The sequence below is a fragment of the Erithacus rubecula genome, assembly GCF_903797595.1.
Source record: "Erithacus rubecula genome assembly, chromosome: 12".
In the NCBI taxonomy this organism is placed as follows: Eukaryota; Metazoa; Chordata; class Aves; order Passeriformes; family Muscicapidae; genus Erithacus; species Erithacus rubecula.
The window spans coordinates 8682469-8703922 of record NC_136664.1 but is presented as its reverse complement, the minus strand read 5'-3'; the positions used below and the strand labels follow the sequence as shown (position 1 = coordinate 8703922).

The window sequence follows — 21454 nt, the reverse complement described above, 5'->3', positions numbered from 1 at the left end:
TACAAAAAAAATACTATATGTTTATTATAATTTAGGAATATAAGCAAAAGGAAAGTATTTCATAATAGCTTAAAATCCATGGCAATCTCTCCTGTCTTTGTGTCAAAATTTATAGTGTATGTGACAGCAGTAGGGTCTGAAAGAATTTCTGATTCAATAACAGAGCTGAAGAAATAAACAGCTTGCTTGCAGTGGGGATTCCATTCACAGTTTCCCTACAGGAGAAAGTTAAAAATGAAAGCAGTCAAAATCTACAATATTATTATTATACAGTAACAATGCAGTAAGAGTTCTTGTTCCCAGCTGAGCACACAATGACCAGCAGTTATCATTTATGCTGCCATCCACTCCACTATGGAACATATAACTTGAAATCCCATCTGCTACACCACACACTGAAGTCACTGAGTTAAAAATGGATTTGGTTAAAGAATATTGAGATAGAACACTAAAACTACTTACACCTTCCCCTCAAAATTTTTACTTTTGTTAAGCTGAGATGAGGTTATTTGTATGGAAAAACTCTGCTTTCACCTAGCATCCCATTTAAATTTTGAATTTGATTCCAAACTAGGGAGCATTTGCATACAGATCAGACTCTCCCATTTTAAGGTACATCCCCTGCTCCCCACAAAAACAGGAACAGGTATTTTTAGCAATTCTGATGACACAGCATTCAGTGTTGGAAGAGGCACTACACAACCCAAGCATGGCCAGCAGAGACCCACTGCAGACTTTGACATAACAAATTAAAATGAAGATATACCTTTTCATTTGACATTTGCATCAGTCCTGTACTAACAGAGATATTGGCAGCAAGATGATATTCCATCCACAGAACTGCTCCATGGCTCTTTCCTTTCCTGAGGAGAGATGCAGGATAAAACCTGTTACTTTACACAATCCTGGCAGCTTAAACACTGCACTAGTGCTTAAGTGAGAGCTGCAAAAGCATGGACAACTTCTTTCCTTGAAAGAAAGCTGAACAGCTGACTGAGTTGGTAATTGGGGGCAGAAACTTTAAAGTATTTGCAGATATGAAATCTAAAAAAAGGCAAGAGAATATGTCATAACTACATCTGCTCAGCAGCACAGCCACTTAACCAGCACAGAATACCATGGCATGAATTACACAGCATACGCTGAGAACTTCCTTTAGAGACCCCAGTTTCTACTGACTCTGAATTTAGAGAAAATATTTACCTCACACACCATGTCACTTCAAGTGCCTGCTCCACAAGAAGCAGAGGTCATGCTACTGTGCTGCTGTAAACACAAGTGCTGCAAAGGCACAGAGACCCCACACAGATGGCTCTGGAGCCTTTGAAAGCTTGAATTTTATTTTGTTTAATGAGAAACACAGCAGTGTTTAAGCTATGTAAGTTCTAGATAGTTAAAAAATAAAACTTTCTCCTTTTTTAATTCTTAACAGCATTTCAAGTTTGAACAGAATTAAGTACAATCTGCAGTTATATTGGAAAGTATCTCAGAAGATGTGGAAAAATATAAAAACTGCCAGGATTATAGTTAGAAGGAAGAATAGCATATACATTAAAAGCTACTAACACAATAATTTTAATGTGACTAAGCATAATAATCTATTAATTATTAAACACAATAATTTGACAAGCTAAGTAGAAGCTTTTTCTGTAAGAACTCAGCAGTAGGCAACAAACACGCATTAAAAACATCCAGGTAACATTTCACTTTCTCTAAACTATAAATTAATCTATTTAAATTTTAAATCATGGTGAGAGCTAGTAAAATGTTATTTTTTTAAACAGAGGCATATTATCTAATCTAATAATGTCTATCATCTTTGTGCTATTGTTATTGACTACTGTGAATACCCACAGGAAGCTTGAGTCAGAGCAACTTCCACAATCTTATGTCACATTATTAAAAACTGCCAAGTACATTTGTACCAGAAAGGAGCTCTAAACTCAACTCCTCTAAAGGGCTTGAATAGGAGGCAAAGAAATGGATGATGACAGGATTATTTACTGCAGTGGGAAAACTGACCGTAAGAGCTTTACAGAGCCCTCTGTCCTGAGGCAGTGCTGTGGGACAGCCTTTGTGAAGTCAAATGTCAGAACTTCCTGAGGGTCTGAGAGTGACTTGCAGGGATATTCCCAGAGTGGATGAGGTTCTGCTTCCTTGGATTCCCTAAAATTCAGAGAATCCTGAAGAAAGGAAGAAAATTTACTGAAAACAACAGAAATGCAGACCCAGAGTACTTAAGCAATAAAGCTGCAAGAGGGCAGGACTGCACTTCTTAGGCACAAGGGAGAAAATGGCCTACACACATGAAACCAAATGCTGTGACTGGAGCCCTCAGCCCTGAAACAGAAATGGGCACTTTCAAAATGCATTGAAATTTTCTTCTCCTTTGAGAAGAATTCCACTCTACAACTGCCAGTACTCCTCCACAATTAATCTAGAGCAGAGCTCTAGAAACTGATACAGATGAATCTCAAACAGTGCTGTTCTGCCTAATACACAAGTTTTTCAACAGTCATTAAATGCTTTAAGCCAAACTGAATTTTTGTTTTGCCAAGACTTGAGCTGAAACTGTTTTTCTTACTTTAATCATATCATCCATAGTCCGAACATCAAAACCTTCACAGATGCCACATGGACTCCGGATTCTCCATAAATCCTATAAAAAACAACAGGATTTTGGCTTTAGTAAAGGAAACAGGAAATCTTGAAATCATTTTAGCTGTAGCTTAGAAATTCGATAACAAGCCAGATACTATGTATATATAGCTGAACCATTACAACTACTACAATAATCAGAAGATAATTCTAGGAAAAGGTTTTTTTAATGTCAGTTAATTCTTTAATCACTGTTTACAGCTCCTCTGAAGAACATTTCTTACAATTTCTGTGTGTAGTTTACTTTAGACTAGGTATAGATTTGCCAAGATCTAAGCCTCACAGCCTCTCCACTTTCACTATCCAGCCCAGGTAAGTACTCCCAGTAGCAACAAACATCTCACAGCCCACCAGAGAACCACACTTCCCTTTAGCCCCACAAAGTGGAGTGAGATCATTTTAGACACATCATATCATGCTTTTCATTGATTTTAGCAACCCACTGGGCAGACTGGCTCAGTTCAACTCTTACCTTTCCTTAGACCTCATCAATGGTCTCTTACTAGAACACAAACATTCATTAGCTGTGGATATATACATTTTATCACCTGTTCATTGTCACACTTCATCTCAAATGTTCCTGCTTTCCAAGCTGGCAGCAGGACTATGTACATTTAAACAAATACAGTTATAATTTCTGTCTGACTACAGCATGAACTAAAGTGACTATCAAGAGTCACTGAGTGGTACACCCAGCAGAACTACCAAAACAGACAGGCAGCACCCTGCTCCCTAAATGCAATTATGGATGAAACAAGTTTATAACTCAAGTAATTCCATCAAGTTTTTTCTCCTGTTTTTGCTAATAGCTTAACCATGATGACATATCCAGACTGAGAGGACAGAACAGCCTACAGAACCAGCTCTGCAGGAGACATTGCAACACTGTCTGTTCCCTCTGTCTAAACAAGAACTGGTAAACTCAGAGGTTATTTTTAAAATACAGATACCAGTCTTGAGTCTAGATTCACCACTGAGAGAAGATAATGTAAAATTAAAGCAATAGCTTTGGCACAGCCTACTGGAACAAAACAGAAGTTAAATGTTCTACTGAAAATTTTATGTAGAATCATGTCTGAACAAATCCTGTATATGAAAGTGTAAAACTGAGGCTTAGGTGACATGAATGTTACTCTACATTCTGCTGATTGCTGAATAATCTTCTGCATGCTTTGGTTTGCCCATCTAGAAAGTGAAGAGAATAATGCTTACTTCCTTAAAAAATGCCTTGAGTTCTAGGGAAGTAAATCCTCTAGATAAGAGAGCATGGAATTAAAATTTACTGCTTATTTTAATCTGATTACTCTAAATATCTGGTCCCCATTAGAGGACTCAGATTTACATTCTTTACTCAGTACATACTTAAACTCTGTATTTTTGTAGAAAACTGAAACAATGTGCATCACAATTGATTAGCCTCCAAGGTGGCTGGGACCATTTTCACATGCACAAATCAAATGTAGAAGTAAGAGAACAAGGTTAAAGAGCATTTGAATAAAGAAACTGTTAAGGGAGAAAAGGTTCAGACACAGAAACTGCACAGCTGGTGAGCCAGAGGAGAGGAAAGAACTGGCATTTTTAACAAATAAACTGAAAATTCAGTAGATTACAGACACTTTCATTTAAAGAATGTATATTTATTTATACAATGCCAGAGTTCCCTCACTTAAGCTACTGGACTTTTGCATATAAATGATGAAAGCACTTAATTTCCTTTTTTATGGTAGGTAAATACTTCACAATCTTTTGTTACAAAGTCCTCGATAAATAAAAAACACACGTTTACAACTTTGTACAATATCTGAAAGATGACTTTTTAAAGTATTTTTAAAATGTGCTCATATTCAGAACTGTGCACAGCCTCAGGCAGTTAAAAAAAATCCACGTGCAGTTAGGAATCCTGCCTGCAGTTTTAAAAAGCCTCATTTCAAAACCTGATATATTGCAAAGTATCTACTTTTTATATATATTTATACATTATATATAAGATAAAGTACCTAATTTTATAACTGTACATGTTACAATTGGAACATGCTTCACCAATCTCTAATCTAAATAAATACCTTAAAACATGAAGTCCTTTCATTTTAAATGGCAAAATCAATCACTTGAGCTGATTTGCTGACAAGAGATGGCTGAAACAGCAAAATTCACCTTCAAGATATCAAATATTCTTTTCTCAGGTGGCAAGTACAGAACATACTGGACAGTATTAAGATGCAATGAAGTTGTAGAGTATTCAGTTTTAAGTGAATTTGTGTAAATATCTGAACAATCTCACCTGGAACTCCACAACCATCATATGCAAAGAAGCAGACTGAGGTAGGACAGTGACATTGCTGGCAAGGTGAGTGCTCACAGCTGTCCTGGCATACCAGAAATACAGGTTATGCCATGGCAACAAACTTGTGGTGAAAAACGGCTCTCCCACAAGGACAGAAACCTTGGCAAAGAAGGGAACAGGTAAAAAGCATTATAATAAAGAACATCAACTCACAACACAGGCTGTTTAGGTTTTCCAATAGCTGCCAGTGCAATATATTAAGTGAAATCAACTAGATAAAAATTTCTACTGCTCCCTAGGGATTTAATTACTGTACACTGCACGTACAGCATACTGGACATGGTTCTCGGGGTTTAGTTACCTCATTTTATATTGAATTTTCCCACAACAGTTTGAGAGAAAATATTGCACTTTGAGTTTGGAAGGCTTTGTAATGAGTCATAGAATTCTGAAGTATGTTATTACTCCCAAATAGATTGCAATCTTCTTCCAATCAGTGGACTGTGAAAGAGCTACAGCCTTGCAGAGCCAGTTAAACTGTCTTAACTACTGGGGCAATTATGCAGCAGGGAAAGTCAGACCCTTCAAAAACAAAGCAACAACCATCCCACAGTCTTTACTCTCCTTTAGGTTTAGTGGCACATGGTGTGAAGCATTTACTCATTACATTTTATATGAATTGGGATATACCAGAATTCATTGTGGTTACAATTAATTTTTACCTTCTGTTCCCTACCAACCCCTGAAACTCAGTACAATATACAACTGTAACATACCTTTTTATCTTCCAAATGAGAAGGCTTCAGCAACTCAGGACGTGCTTCTATTATTTTAATTTTATCTTCAAGATTATTTGCTTTTAAAAACTAAAACCAAAAAGTAATTGTCAAAAGTCACAGTTGAGACCAAAATAATAATTTCACTGAAAATAAGTTTTAAAAAGACACCAGCAGCCAAAAGAAATTTTAATAAAACTGCCTGCCATAACTCATGAGGATGATACAAGTCTAGTCTTGAAGGGTGCATGCACCTAGAGCTAGTGTGTTACACCTAGGGAACCAAAGGATGTACCCTCAGTATTCTTTAAATTATCTATATAAAAAGGCAGATAACACAAAAGTTACCTCACCTTCATTCATTTGTACTTTGAAGCATTTGAGAAGGATAATCAAGAAAGGCAAGAATCACTTCATCTATGAATACACTGCATATTTGGCTTTTCTTTGGGACCAGTTCAAGTCCTCATTTGCCCACCATCAGGTTTTGTCCTTCTGAGCCACAGGCTGAGCCAGATCTCTTCCAAACACACAGTGTCAACTAAAGGAGCCACAGCCCAGTGGTGACCCCAGGAAGCTGCTCCCAGTCACTTCTGAGGCCCCAGCTGTCTCTCCTGAGCAGCCTCCACTCCACTGGCAGAGCCTTCTGTGCCCTTCCCCAAGGCAGAGCAAACAGCAGAGCAGGCACTCCCAGCCTGTCTCAGCTGCAACACAGAACTGCTGAGTGCTGCTTGCCAGACTGCTGCAAGCTTTGGGATGCTCTCACTAATCCTCAGAAACAAACAGCCTGCTTTTATCACCAAGGCAATGGCAGCAGCAGAGCAGCAGCTCAAGCAGACAAGCCAAGAGACATCTGCAAGGAGAGAGTCAGCTTTAACAGAAAATGGAATACTCACTTTTTCTATGACAAAGCAGGACACAGCAGAGTTTTCTAATGTAAACACCTAATGAAAAAATACACAGTTAGTCAAACTAGCTTTATAGTTTTTAATTACAAGAACATGTAACTGAAGAATGAAGTAACATTTGATGCCCTAGTATGCACAGTTCATAAGAATCATGCATCCATTCCACAGCCCACTATAATGAGCTTTTTTAACAACAAAACACTCCCCAAACTACAGGCTAAATAATTCTGTTTTCACAACTATACAAGATAAAAAAAAACCTCAACAGAATGCAAATATTTATTTTCCAGTTTTAAGTTGCATACAGCAAATTAACATTTGTTCTAAGCATGTATTTACTCATGAACAAATGCAAGCACATTACCAGTGTGCCAAATTGTAAATACTGCTTAACATGACCTGACTGTATCAGCTGGAAAGTGCTCAGAAGTCTTTTGCAGTAAGAAAAAAAAATTAGTTTTTATCCAAAATGATGAATAGTTAGACAATATGCTACATTCCTCAGGATTATATCACATTACACATTCCCAGATATTCAGTTCAACTCAAACAGATGTTAGTTTGAAGAGCCCCCTGTTAAGTAGGGCATTCATGTATGTGAGACAGCCAGGCAGCTCTTAGTTACACACAGACCCAGCACTCTCACTGCTTCCTACTTGGCTCTTACATATCTTCCACTCTAGACTAGGTAATGAATGTAATTATGGAACTGCAAACATAAGAGAAAAATACCCTACCAGACATTTAGGTCCATAGAAAGACTGTTTTCAAATAAACAAGATATAAGATGGCAAACAGGAAGCAGTGAGGAAAAAGGAACAGCACTTTCCCTCAAAACCACACATTAGTAAATGTCAAATCTGGTGATTATTATCTTTCTAGACCTCAGCTTGACCAGAGATGAATTTAACCTTCCCTTCAACACAATGTGAGTCTATTCCTCACTTGTCCCTGAAGAGGCACTGCAAATAGTTGAATAATGAAATGGAAATTAACTACATGAGAGAAAAATGTCAAGCCAGAATGCAAAGATCTGAAAAACAGGACAAAGTACTATACCTGCTTTGCTCCAAGATAGTGAGCCAGCACAGGGAGCAGACTGCCATCACTGATACAAAGGCAAACACTATCTGTTTTCAGAACCTACAGAAAACAAATAGTCATTGTTAATCTTATTCCAGAGGGAAAAGTTTTCCACACTTTATACACTTTCATATCAAATAATGGTAAAAAAAATTCTCATGTGATGCCCTTGGCTTAGGTCTGAAAAAGTTTCTTCAAAAATGTATTGGATGTCTTTATTCTAACTACCAATATTATGTCTAACACACAGAGCTGCTACAAATTCTATGCAAAAGTGGCTGCTTACCATTAAAATATTTAATACTAAAGTTTTCAAGAAAACTTATAACTTCCATCTGCTGATATAAGAAAAATCCACTTGGTGAGCAAAGTCCTTTGCAGGGGACAAACAAATTCCACAAATAAATACTGCACTGTGTGCATCCATCAGAGAAGCCCATAAAGCCTGCAGGCAGCCAGCACTCACTTTCCTCAAGGCTGTGATGTATTGCTGTGTTCTACTCTGATCATTCAGCTCCCCAAAGCGGGGCCTGTTCCAAAGCAGGTGAGCACGACACCTACACACAGGACTCTCCACAGGAACATCTGATTCATGCTCCTCTTCATCTGCTTTGTTCTCCCCCTCTCTGTAAAAAATGTCAGTGTAGTATCAACTACAGCATCACTAACACATTTCTGCAAACAGCACATTTATGCATTTTGGCTGATATGCACAGGAATGAATACGAACTCTGCTGACACTTTTTCAAAGTTCCTGGTTCTCCAGAGACATTTCTGCAATTCTGTATTTCCAAATGAAAAGTGGCCAAAAAGAATTCTCACTTTTTTTATAAGACAAAACCAAGACCATCCCCCACTTTCCCACTAACTGTGATGGTTAGGTACTTTAGGCTTTGCCCTTTCAGCAGTTACTTGTTTGGATGTTGGATTCCTAAGCAAGAAAGGCAAAGCAAATGCAGACACTTTAAAGCTAGCACTGGTTTTGAAAATGTTTGCTGCTATTGTCATTACAACCAACATGATTAAATTCTTTTTAATCTGGGCAAAAGGCAGTAATCTCAAAAAGACAGTGTTGATTAGGAAAATTAAAAAATGGAAACAGAATGGCAATTATTTCACTTCTTTACCTGCCACTTCAGCTGTGCTGTATTTTAGGATTCCCAGAAATTAACCATGAGTGTTTTATGCTTCTTTGACAGAGAATGCATGCAGGTGCAATGCAGAAGCTTGCAGTCCAACTGAGTTTTTATTCATAACGTGTATTTTCCACCTGTGCATTACTCAAGAAGCAGCCTTTAATATTTTTCTACTCTTTAGGTTCTTATCTAGCTCTTCTACAAAAGGCTCTAAGAGCTGCAAATACTCCAGCTTGGAGTAAGACAGCAGCCTTTTTCACACACAGATTTTTACCTGGCTTTCTGCAGGTTGTACCACACAGAGTACTCATCACGACAAGCAGTCAGGTACAGCTTCTCACCCTGCAGAACTGGCTCCTCACGTGGAAGAAAATAAACACACTGCATCCAGTGATCTCTCCACTGAAAAGGGTTGATACACAAAACCTTAGGAACTCACCCATAAATAGTAAATGAAAAGTAAAGAAGTAGCAGGAAATCAATTAGGAAGAATGGGTACAACTTTGAAAATGCATGATTAATTTCAAGAATCTAGTTCAAGTTAGCAAGGCTGAAAAGACCAATATTGCATATTGAATAATACTGATTTCTTGAAACAGAATAAACCCAAGACCATTGGCTTGCTCACTGGCCAAGCCTCTATTCTAAATTAAAAACAACCCAAAATTGTTTTGCATTTGCTAATGCTGTTTCACCTCCACAGTTCACTTTTGTTAGAAACCTGTATCAAACTGCTGACAGCCTCATGCACCTAGAATTATGTCAGTGTCACTCTGATCACAGCACAACTACCTTGTGTCTCAAAAAGCTGGTTTTTGCACTGCAAATATCCTATGCTGATCAGTCATTCTAAACTGACTGAACACCTCCAATTTGATAATTTCAAATTTTCTTCTCAAACATGCTAAGAGTAGATAATCAATCATTTTGTAATTTCCTTTTGACTAAGTTAATCCTACTTGTAAATACATTGACATAAAAATGCAAGAATCTGACTTAGTAGTGATAGTATTTCTGTAATTATCCATATCAATCCAGCACTTTCCTACATCAGCCTCTTTTTTTTATATGAGTGTATAAATATACTTCTATAAACATAACACTTATTTAGAAATTTAATATAGGAATTACATGGAACCAAACCACAGACTAATATTTTAACCAGGGATAGAGACTAGTTAAGGAAAAAGATATGGAAATCTGAATTTCTTGAACATAAAAGAAATAGCACTATCTGGAAGACAGTTTCAGTTTTGAAGCTTTACATAAAAGATTACTCTTTTTTACTCATAAAAGATTAACATTAAAGAAAAGCTAAAATGGGCTGAAATTTCTACAATTAGCATCTCCCAACACATTAAATATTAGCAAAGCTCCTAAACAATTTAAGGCAGAGCTGCTTAAATCCCCCAATACTCCAAAGAGTTGCTCAGTCATCTGACAATGAAGGCTCAGTATTTTACCTGCAAAGCAGAAGTGGGTTTTACCCAGTAGGGAGCCATTGTGCAATTTATCGTCCCAAGGGGGTCCATGTCAATATCCCACCAGGAAAGTACAATTTGTGCCTTGCCAGATTTCACAGGCTCCAGCTGCACTCTATAGTAGGTAGAAGCACTCTGTACTGGCTTACTGAAATCCACACTGCAGGGAAGCATGAAAATTGTAAAAAGAAATAGGAAGAAAACTGTAAAAAGAATTCTTCAGAAACTCACCAGTTTCTTAAGCTGAATGCACAGCTTACATGAAAGGCATAAAAAGATAACTTTGTTTTGAAAAAAAACAGTGTTTCCCTTACCTGAACATTGTCACCACATCACTAAGGGTACTGAAGTCACTTGAAGGCATCTGGTTCAGTTGGATATCACAAACAGATGGAACACCTGGACAGTTCTCCATTTCTGAAGGTGGAACAAGAATTTTTTCACCATCCTCTGTTTCAACATGAACAGGAAAGAGTTTCTTCCAGGACCACATTCTTCTGGATTCCACTAACTGGACGTACACCGTTGCCCTGTGAGGCACTGCCTCACATCCCTCCTGAATGTTCAAAACAAAGGGTAAACACATTCAACAAGTTTGAATTGTTAACATAAGTGAGAATTAAATCAATTGAAATGCAAAATCATTTAAAGAAAAGTTGGACTGGGAGCTTTATTACAAAATACAAGTTATTTTAGAGACTTCTGCAACACCAGAGCAATTTTTCTCTCTGTGAAATAGAATACACATATCTATCCTGTTCAGTGTGGTTCAGCAAGGCCAGATCACTTCATTAACCATGCAACACTATCAATTTACTAACCTCAGTTAATCTTACATTTCCATTCTTGTTCTGAAATAAGAGCCAGCCTGAGCTTCTCAAGTCAGGAAAGTACTAAGCCATCAACAATAAGAGAGTTGCTGATTGCAATGAGAAAATAAGAAAAATAATGGCTCAAATATTTATGCAATGACAACTTTGTATCCATATTTAAAGAGTGGAAAACATATAAATTGTCCTAAAAATCCCAGTATGAGCTAAGAGCCAACCATGAAGTCCAAAACCAATGCTTTTACAGAAAGAAAGAGTAATTGCAATTTAGAGATCTATATGGAGAGCAGTACAAAGTTATGGAGTGCTATTGTCTTTATATGGTGTCTTTCAAACTGGTGAATGGAAACCTGGAACCCTAAATAAAGTTCTGCTATCCATGTAACTAGGAGAATACTAGAAAATGCAAAACAGAAAGCCCTAAAATTGTAACCACAGATTATAAGTCCAAAAAAGACTATCATTTAAATACAGAATTTAAAATATTTTCACATGCAAAATGCATATGGAGTAGCAAGAACACAATAGGAAAAAAACCAAAAACAGCCAAAAATGAACCAATGCCTGGGAGTTGAAGGTCATCAAATTTAGGAGACTTTTTAAAACATCTTGGGACAAAGTTGATATTAAGGAGAGCTTAAAATCAGAACTGGATGCCTCTCTCAATGACGTTTGGTAACCAGTAAGTTATTGGTCTCAACACAAAGCAACTAGGTGCAATTTCAGAGCCTGTGACTTACAATATGAACTCAAATAGCTTTATTCTAGGAATGAATCTAGTAAATTATTTGACTGAATAAGAAACTAGCAGAGGTGGTGGTGTATTTACCAAGGGATACAGAAGCCTAAGTCCTGTACAATCTCTATCCTACTTCAAAAAACAGGCAAAGAATGTCTCTACTGATAGATGTGACACACTTCCTATTTTCTTACCTGTACAAGATATTTGTGTGCATGCTCATAGCTTGGCAAAGCTCCTTCTCCAATCAGCTCTGTATCAAATAATTCTGTTACCAGGATGTTTGCCCGACACTGCATATCTCCATCTAAAAGACACAAATTAATACTGTAGTGTTAAGTCTTTATGCAAGTCTTTCAAGAAGATGCTATCCTGAATACACAAGTATTATTCCTGTTAGAGAGTCTGCTGAAGACTGGAAATTATTTTCCATTTGAAATACAAATGGCTGCTGAGGTATTTCCAAAACACTTTCCTTTGAAGTAGCTTTTCAGTGTTACTTTCTAGAATGTAAAGCATCACAGAATCCTTAAGGCTGGAAAAAACCTTTAAGATCAAGTCCAACCACTAACCCAGCACCATCACCATGTTCACCAGTGAACCATGTCCTCAAGTGCCATATCCACAAGTTTTTAAACACTTCCAAGGATGGTGACTCCACCCTTTCTCTGGGCAGTCTTTTCAGTGCTTTACAACTTTGAAAAAAAAATTCCTAATCTCTGATCTAAACCTTCCCTGGCACAATTTGAGGCCATTTCCTGTCATCCTGTCACTTGGAGAAGAAGCCAATTCTCACCTGCCTAAACCTACTTTGAGGCAGTTGCAGACATAAGGCTTCCTCTGAGCCTCCTCTTCTCCAACCTGAACCCCCTCCCCAATTCCCTCAGTGTTCTCAAAGCACTTGTTTTAATTTTAAAAAGTACAAGGAAGAAGAGTAAGACATATTCCTCTGTGGTTTTCAGGTACTTGCCAATTTTTTCAAGCCTAGACTATTTTTTTTCACCTGGGCCAACTGTGACTTCAGTGGAATGCTTGTTGATTACTTTGATCTTGTCAGAAAAACCATTTTTCTCCACTATCTTCACAGCAGCATTAGCCATGGGCTTGAACACCTGTGAAGATAAAGAGAGAGTAACAAAATGGCACCACTCAAGTTGGCTTTCAAAAGCAAAATTCAATATATTTAATTCTGAAAACAATTAACATCTTCTGTATCTTTTCCTATGTTTGAAGTTCACTACCATGAAACAAGATAACAAGCCCCACTTGGAAAAACTCAGAGCTCTACTGTTAGGGAGTTATGAGCTGCCTCCAAATGCTACTAACTTTTGAAACACAAGAATACACATTAACATTCTAGCATTTATGCTAAACAAGCTCATTTTTTGTAAAAATAAAGATATCAACAGAAGCCCCTAAAGACTTACATGTGCTCCACTGTGAGAATGAAACCAAAACAACCAGCACTGAAACAGTCACTGAAGTATGCCAAAAACCTGCTTGTGTTAACAGTGTAGCTCTGAAGAGAATTTCTGCTTCATTCAGAACAAAAACAACAGAGATAGTACACAGCATGAAAACAAAGCATCACAAAGAACATATTGAATATGTGCAACCTCTAAGAAATGCTCACCTCAATGGCATAGCAGAAATCTGCCCCAGCTGAAGCTGCCATCATGGACAGGAGTCCTGTGCCTGTCCCTATGTCCAGCACAATTGCTTTCTCACCTCTCTCTTTTACTCTGCTCACTGCAGCACGAATACCTTGGTAGTATTTCACATTCTGTGGGAAACAAAACAAAACAAAAAAATCAGCAATCTTTTATCCATTTATGTTTTTAATTTTTGTGCAGAAATCTGACATTCTTTGACCGTGAGTTTATGATCAGAAAAAGGCTCACAGACACTCAGTCCTGAACAGTCACACCAAAGGCATCTTCAACAGTAACACTGTATCTGTCAGGATCAGCTTGTTTAAAGGACATCAGTATTTATCACAATGTTCATATTACCATTGGTCAATTCTTAACATGCATGATTTCCAAATCTGAGTATTTTCCTGAGCAAATAATAATCAGATCCATGGGAGATACTACAGGTTTTCTGATTAATTTTCCCCTGCAGGGCCACTCAAACAGTCATATTTTCCCTATGGCAGTACAGGACCTGAAGTATCTTGATTTAGATTCCTCTCTTCATCTACTGAAAAAGGTTCATACATGAGAATAAACCTGTGCAAATCCTGGTTTTTGGTTACAGGCCATTAAATGGACCTATAAGCACACCAGCCTCATCAACAGGAAAAAAACAAATGTTGTCAGCCACAAGATACAGATTAATACACATGTTATATTTCCCTTCTAACGAGACATTCCTTTCCAAATAATTTATTAAGCCTTTCCAAGGAATACACAGCCTTTGAACATTACACATTTGGAAGGTCTGCTGTATTCCTTTCTGAACAATTCTAGTCAACAGCTTTGATACATGTAATTCCAGTAGCTGTTTTAATCACTCAGCCACAACCTGCTGCCTCTACAGAGCTTATTAAATGCCTGATCCCACATTTTAATTCAATATGAATTCAAGATTCCTCATGGAGGCACCACAAAAATCTTTCAAAACATTATTGATGGAATGCTGACTTACTGGCTAGAAGAAAATGAACATTTGAACTACTCATTTCAGACTTCATGCCTGCATATCTGGTAGAAACACCACAAAAAAATAGACTTTACTTACACTCCTATAAAAACTGAGAAGCCCAGCTTCACTTTAACAGCCTTTGAAATTTCATCTAATGAGCTCTCTGTCCAAAAATGCCAAACAGAACAGCAAAACTGGCTACTGAATATAAAAATGTTCTGCAGTAAACAACAGAACACTAAAGTCAGATGTAGGAAGGTATCTGTTGATCTGAGAGCAGGCCTGGTACCTTAGAGACTACAAAAATGTGATAATTTAATCTTTCAGAGAAACCCATATAATCACACAGTGACAGCTATTCAAGAGAAATGCAATAGCTCTTTTCCCACCATTCAAAAGGGTTTTTTATGTTTCTATACTTACTCTGTCCTTATCATGAAGCATATCTGCATAGCGTGACCTGCAATAAAAGATATTCTAGTTAAAATACTCCATTCTGCAAAGCAACTGGCCCACAAATGCACATACAACTGACACACTCTTTGAGGATTTAAAGTGTTTCCCAAATCTAAGGGATAATGTAATTGCAGTGATGTGGCCATCAGCATATAAATCAACTCATGAACCACTGGCACAAATCCTCTCCACAGCAATGGACCCAAGGCACAGACCTATGGACAAACAGCTGTGAAGCAGCACCTGAGACAGACACATAGTCATACAGAGCAATGAAAGACAGAATACTAATGACTTATTTTTTACCAAGACTTACTCTGGTTCCCATTTCTTTGTGGGTTGCACAACTCCAAAATATCCCAAAATATATCTTCCCACCTTCTCTGGCTATTACACTAAGCTCTTAAAAAGCCAGAACAGGGACAGACACCTGACAGTTATATGTTGCACTGGCATCTAAAATAATTTTAGTCAATGCATTTTTGTCCCATGTCAGTCACTGTCACTATTCGGATCAGCCCCAATGAAAACACTTAAAAAAATTTAGAAGGAAACTACTTGGAGAACTACATTGACAGTCTTGCCCTATACACCACTGGGAACATTTACTGACACTTAGACTATTCTACACCAGTTCACCTCATGCCCTTGGAACTTCTACAAAGACAAACCTCCAAACTGACATTAAAATAAAGTTGGATTTGCTCATTTTTCGGCGTCCTTTAAGGGAACAAGCTACTTTTCCAAGCATACCTTGCAATCTCCTGGTGGTAGTCATAATCCTCACCCTCTTCTAACCACTCCATCGAACCAGTGGTTGGATTGGCTCTTCCACAAAAGGTCTTCATGATCAATCTCAATTTGTAATGTATTATTTATGTACTGTGTGCACTTTTGCTTTCGCTTCAGCTGTGGGAAAAAGAACCCCAAAGAAATCACAAAACTTTCAGTAAACACAACAGGTATCACTGTGGCTCTTGTACATTTCCCCCACTACACCTGCCTTGGCCAGAAGTACTGGTGACTGCTTTATGCTTTCTTCATAAGAGATGTTTTAAGCTAAAATCTGTCACCTAGTCCTAGACAGAAAGGGGACCCTGAAGATCACCTGGATGTAACCCCCGAAAACACAGCGCAAGAAACCAGGACAGCAGTAAATGCTCATGGAAGAACATCCCGTTAGTGAGCCCGTCGGGCCGGGCCCGATCCCGCAGTCCCCACAGCCTGCCCAGGGCCCTGCGAGCCCCGGCCGGGAGCGGCAAGGCCCGAGCCTTCCCCTCAGAACGAGCGGCCAGAGCGCAGCCCTGCCCGGAGCCAGCGCAGCGGGCCCGCCATCCGCGGCTCGCCCCTCCTCGGAGCGCCGGGCCGCCAGCTCCGCAAGCGGCGTGTGCACAGCCCGGACACCGCGTGTGCACAGCCCGGACACCGCGTGTATTTACCCGGGACACCGCGTGTGCCTGCCCCGGACACCGCGTGTATTTACCCGGGACACCGCGTGTGCACAGCCCGGACACCGCGTGTGCCTGCCCCGGACACCGCGTGTATTTACCCGGGACACCGCGTGTGCAGAGCCCGGACACCGCGTGTACCTGCCCCGGACAGCGCGGGCCCTCCCTCGCCGCCGATCCCGAGCCAGCGGCCCGGCGCGCTCTGCGCGAGGGCGGCGCTGTGCGGTGCAGCGCAGAGCGGAACTCTCGGCGCCGTGCAGCGCAGAGCGGAACTCTCCGTTCCTGTGCAGCGCGGAACTCTCCGTTCCTGTGCATTGCGGAACTGCCCGTTCCTGTGCATTGCGGAACTGCCCGCTCCTGTGCATTGCCGGCGCTCCGCCCCCGCGGCGCCATGGCGGGCGCGGCCGTGCTGCGCGTGCGGCGGAAGCGCGGCGGCCCCGAGCCGGCCGAGGCGCTGCTCCTGGCCTGCAAGCGGCGCCGGGCCGAGCCCGTGGAGAGCAGCCTCTTCAAGCTGGTGACCACCGTGTCCTCCAAGGTACCGGGGCAGCCGGGCGGCGCGGAGCGGGGTTGGAAAGCAGCGGCTGTCGCTGGCTGCCCCCGCGGCTCTGTGAGGATGCGGCGCTGCGGGGAGCAGCCCGGCCCCGGTGGCGGTCCCCCAGGGCTCGGCGGCTCCTGCGCTGTGACAGCCGGGCAGGGCAGGGGCAGAGCTGCGGGCCACAGCGCACCGCGAGCCCCGGGCGAGCTGTGCTCAGCACTCCCTTTCTACACTTAGAGACGGCTCTTCGCTTGGAAACTACACGACAGGCAATAAGTGAAGCTTGGATTTCTGCTGTGTGAGATGCTGAAGCTCAGCCCCCCAAAGATAACAACTACCATCCGCCCTCCAGCCTTTTATATTGAATAAAACACTTCTATCTTGGGAAATGGTCTTAATGCACCCTAAAGGATACTACACCCACCCTAAATTTAGTTCCATTGTATTTCCAAAGCCACGTGTTTTTGTTTGGAGAGTTATTTGGAGACCATGGAGTCGCTTAAGAATCAAACTGAAACAGTCACAGGACTTTCATATCTTCTGCTTTCCTCCCCTTGTAACAAGAGAATATTATGTTTATGTTAAAGTAATAGTAGAAGTTACTTGGATATTGTTAGGATTATTGGTACTGCAGTTCTTCATCCCTTCTAGGAAGGAGAATGACTTGCTGTGTTGATATGATCATTCTGTTCCTTTTCCCCAGAACGAACCCGTTCAGAAGTACGTTAAAGATGCCATCACACGAGAGAGGGCGGCGCAGAGGCTGCGCCCCTGGCTGGGCAGCCGGCAGCGGATCCTGCAGGGGCTGCGCGGCTCCAGGCAGGAGAGCAGGAAGCAGAGCCGGTACCGAGTGCTCTCCAGCCACAGGCCCGAGTGCGCCGGCACAGCCGCGCACGGCCCCTCTGAAACACACCCGGGCGCTTCTGCACAGCGCAGCGCAGCTGCCGCCGGGAGCGCAGACTGCTGGGGGCACTTCCAGCTGTTTGACATTGTACAGGAAGAGGAGACGGTGGGAGATGCCTGTGTAACCACTGCAAGCCCGCAGGTCAGCTGTGAACTCAGGGGGCTTTGGTGTCGCTCTTGAGTGGTACATGAGGGCAGACTGCTGTCAGAGTTTGCTTGCACTGGAAGTATTCCACTATTTAATAGCAGCTTTAATTAAATTGCGAGTTGGAATGCAAGTTCCATGCAGATCCTAAGTGCACTAATGTTGAAACAGTGTATGAAGCTGCTGCTTAAGGAAGGGCTTGTGCCACCCTATTTTTTCTTTGCCTTGGTCTGATGTGTAAGTTCTCTTTTCATCTGAAAACTGTTGGCTGTAAGACTTGTCTTGACTTTAATGGAAATACGCATTTTTTATTTTTTCTCAGCAGAAGAATGATCCAGATACAATTCTCTGCAATGCAGTAGAGATGATCCGTGAACGTTTAAATGTTTCTGAAGATGGTAAAAAAGAACATGGTGACAAACAAGATGAGTATGTTTATGACATCTACTATAAGGAAACATCAGCCCCTGATTGGATTGAAAATATCCTTTCTGTACAGCCCTATAGAGAAGAATATGAATGGGTAAGGGTGTGGAAAAAACAATCTTTCTAAACTAAAAAGATCATAAAAGATGTTTCAAGTCCTGCTGTTAAAAGCTGCCATGCCAAGGAAGGTCCTTTAAGATGGACACTACACATATGCTCAGTGACTTCTGTGTTAGGCCTTTTGTAACTGCCAGTCTCTTGTTCCTGCAGGTTACTGTTTATCCAAGGACATCACATGACAAAATCAAAGGGATGGTGCTTATGTAATGAGAAGAATCTGTCTGGTTTCAAACTGCCAATTACATTTTGGCACATGAATGTAAACTTGAGTAATTTATGTCTTGCTTGTTAGAGACAGCCATTCAAATGTCATTGTAAATATGACTGAATGAAAAGAACAAGGGGGGGACACACAACATTTTCAGTATTTGAGGACTTCAGTTTTCATGTGCAGTATTTTTTTCATAATAAATTGTTCTTCAGTGACTGGAGCTAGGAAGTTTAATGTAAGCTTTAGTCTTGTGTTGTACAGTTCCTGTGATCCACAGGCTTGTATATTGGGAGCCTGAAACACTTTCTCTTTTCCTTCATCTATTACACTACTGCTAAAATGAGTAGAATTAAGTTACACACTAACATTGAAATACTGGAGTGGTATATGTACATGTGTGACTTCACTGATTTTTCACCTAAAGCAGATTTGAAGTGTTATGGTGAATGCAGTGACAAGTCAAATTCTTCTGCAGTATGCCCTGTGTCACTGCAGAATTCCTTCTGCCTCCCATCAGTATTTCTGGTTCTTTCTGATCTGTACAGTATTGCACAGGTGGATGAAAACCCACTTTTCACCATAAGTACAGACACTCAGCATTATGTTTTGTGTTGACATGCAGGTACATGATGATCCTGGTCCAGAGGAAGCATATGAAGATGAAGATGATGAAAATGATGAAAATAACTGGCGTAATGATTATCCTGAAGAAGATGAATTCTTACCTGAGGAAGATGGAGAAAAAGGTACACCTGTCATAAATGCTGTTTGCTTTCCTGCTGTGTATGTGTACATCCCCTCTTTTTTTACATGCTATCCCTAAAAAAGCAACTTAACTGAGTGCTGCTGGGGTAGCATTCTGCTCTTACAATGGTGAAATATGCATAGAGGAGGACTGTCTTTCTTGGAACTAGAAGAGAAATTGGTGTTTTTGAAGACAAAATAGAGAAGTCAAATTGAGGCTGCTGCAATTACAGATGTTTGCTTGCTTAGAGGAGGAATCCATGACTTGTGTCCACTTGCTTGTGAAACACTGCCTCTGCCTTCTGAATCCCTACCCCCAGAGTACTTCAAACACAATTCAAACCTCAGCTCATACAGAAGTTGTTCAGATTTCATTAGTTTCTCAAGAAGCTTAAACTATTCTGATTAATTTAATTTTTTTTTAGTAAAAAGAAGGGATAATCTCGAAGTGTTGATGCTTTCTCTACAGACTCTGAAGAGAGCTCCAGTGATGAGGACCAATGTTACAGGAGAAGAACATGGGACAAATATCGACAGGAGGTTTTGAAGGAATTTGGATACGATGAAATTGAAGATTTGGCCTCTGACTGACAGCCTGGTTTGGGAGATGAAATGCATACTGAAGGTGAACATCTGCTGCTGTAGGAAGATATTCTGAGCACCCAACTTCAGCTGGTGGATATTAAACAGATGGGTGTGACTATGGCCACTTCAGAACACAATTTTTTTTCCAAGCACAAGATGCTCTATGCTTTTGAAATGGAATTTTCCACTCATTGCGTATGTTGAGGTTTTGAAGGGGCCTTTTATTTCTTTTTGTTTTCCCAAAGCTGCATGCCCAGGAGTTTTTACCTGTAGGAAATATATAGATATGGAGGTACTGTTGGCAGCAGCTCTTCTGGTCATGTCTAAATATGTCAGGTTTCACAAGAGGATCGATGTGTCTGTCCTGCTGGCAAGTGGAAGTCCTGGAAAAAGGCATTCTTATCCTACTGCTTCCTACTTCATTTGTTCCTCAGTGTCAAGTGACTTTCTTCACAAGTGTTGAACATATTAAATGCCTTGATCAGTCTACTACTCTCCCCAGTAGTTTTACTGCTGGAATTGAACAATGTGCATTTAAATTGTAAATAAAATTTTTTTGACCAAGTGTTCTTTACTCATTTAAAGATCACAGAAGTTGGTAGAGCTGAACCCAGGTCACCATTTTAACTTGCATTTGTGCATCTTTAAAACAATTCTGTTGTACTTGTTTGGACACACAGAGTATTTCAGCTCACACTCTCCTACTTGAGTCTCCAAAAATAGCTAATAGGATTAGCTCTTAGCTGGTTAATGTCATTCATGAACTGGAGGCTGCAGCAGTACTTAGGCCAGTCAGTTCTGCCTGGTAATGGCAAAGTAGTGGAGACAAAGTATTTTTGGTTGCTTCAGAGAAAAGTTAACATGGCAGTGCAAAAATCCAAATATCCCCACTATTATTCAAGTCACTGATGCAACTGTGGTGCACCCTTTGAAGTGTGTATTGCTTCAGCCATAACCCTTCAATTACAAGATTTAGTTCAACTTAAATGCACAAAACCATACGTGTGGCCAAACTCAGGTCAACTGAGATGGACATTGTGAACTAAGGTAAAAATCTCAGGTGTTTTTGAAGTACATCTCACTTTGCCAGACCAACAGGCTGATTTCTTGTTGCCTTTTGCTGCACCAAAATTCAGTATCAAAACTGTCCTGATTTTTGGCTTACAGCATTGGAATTACATAGACTAAAAATTAGCATGTCTGTGCTGCAGTAGTACCTTCTACTTCTGTTTTTATTTCTAGTTTTTCTCCCTGCTACTTAGCTGTCAGGTTCTAGTATCTGCCTCAGAAATTCTGCTATAGAAGGGAAAAAAAAAAAAGTGGTTTCTGGGAGGTTTTAG

The 21454-nt window shown here is 40.2% G+C and overlaps 2 protein-coding genes across 7 annotated transcripts; one reads left to right on the top strand and one right to left on the bottom strand.

Annotated features, from left to right (window-relative positions):
* Positions 1-17129, bottom strand: PRMT7 (protein arginine methyltransferase 7). Of its 5 annotated transcripts, none has more exons than XM_079316557.1 (18): positions 16934-17129; positions 15751-15906; positions 14965-15001; positions 13529-13678; positions 12899-13007; positions 12090-12202; positions 10641-10882; positions 10309-10486; positions 9120-9247; positions 8176-8335; positions 7686-7769; positions 6615-6662; positions 5719-5808; positions 4940-5101; positions 2585-2659; positions 2023-2183; positions 767-863; positions 1-215 (listed from the first exon to the last, which is right to left on the bottom strand). In XM_079316557.1, the coding sequence occupies exons 2-18, from the start codon at positions 15843-15845 to the stop codon at positions 60-62; spliced, it is 2085 nt and encodes a 694-aa protein (XP_079172683.1). In that variant the 5' UTR covers positions 15846-15906; positions 16934-17129; the 3' UTR covers positions 1-59. The 5 variants fall into 5 exon arrangements, with proteins under 5 accessions (XP_079172683.1, XP_079172682.1, XP_079172686.1 ...); XM_079316556.1 differs by lacking the exon at positions 16934-17129 and adding an exon at positions 16547-16784; XM_079316560.1 differs by lacking the exon at positions 16934-17129 and adding an exon at positions 15992-16537.
* On the top strand, positions 16803-20678 carry SLC7A6OS (solute carrier family 7 member 6 opposite strand). 2 transcript variants are annotated; one of them, XM_079316569.1, is made up of 5 exons: positions 16803-16980; positions 17684-18025; positions 18354-18551; positions 19408-19531; positions 19999-20678. In XM_079316569.1, exons 1-5 carry the CDS (start codon positions 16837-16839, stop codon positions 20118-20120), a joined length of 930 nt encoding a protein of 309 aa, XP_079172695.1. In that variant the 5' UTR covers positions 16803-16836; the 3' UTR covers positions 20121-20678. The 2 variants fall into 2 exon arrangements, with proteins under 2 accessions (XP_079172695.1, XP_079172694.1); XM_079316568.1 differs by having other exon boundaries at positions 18351-18551.
* Positions 20679-21454: the final 776 nt, after the last annotated feature.

Bases quoted from the DNA above. Each gene is read 5' to 3' on its own strand.
- PRMT7 (XM_079316557.1), bottom strand. From the start codon at position 15,845: ATGAAGACCTTTTGTGGAAGAGCCAATCCAACCACTGGTTCGATGGAG. The intron at 10,883-12,089 runs GTAAGAAAATAG...TTGAACATTCAG, and splicing joins CACACAAATATCTTGTACAG to GAGGGATGTGAGGCAGTGCC. The intron at 2,660-4,939 runs GTGAGATTGTTC...TGTTTTTTATAG, and splicing joins TGATGGTTGTGGAGTTCCAG to GATTTATGGAGAATCCGGAG.
- SLC7A6OS (XM_079316568.1), top strand. From the start codon at position 16,837: ATGGCGGGCGCGGCCGTGCTGCGCGTGCGGCGGAAGCGCGGCGGCCCC. The intron at 16,981-17,683 runs GTACCGGGGCAG...CCTTTTCCCCAG, and splicing joins TGACCACCGTGTCCTCCAAG to AACGAACCCGTTCAGAAGTA. The intron at 18,026-18,350 runs GTCAGCTGTGAA...ATTTTTTCTCAG, and splicing joins TAACCACTGCAAGCCCGCAG to CAGAAGAATGATCCAGATAC.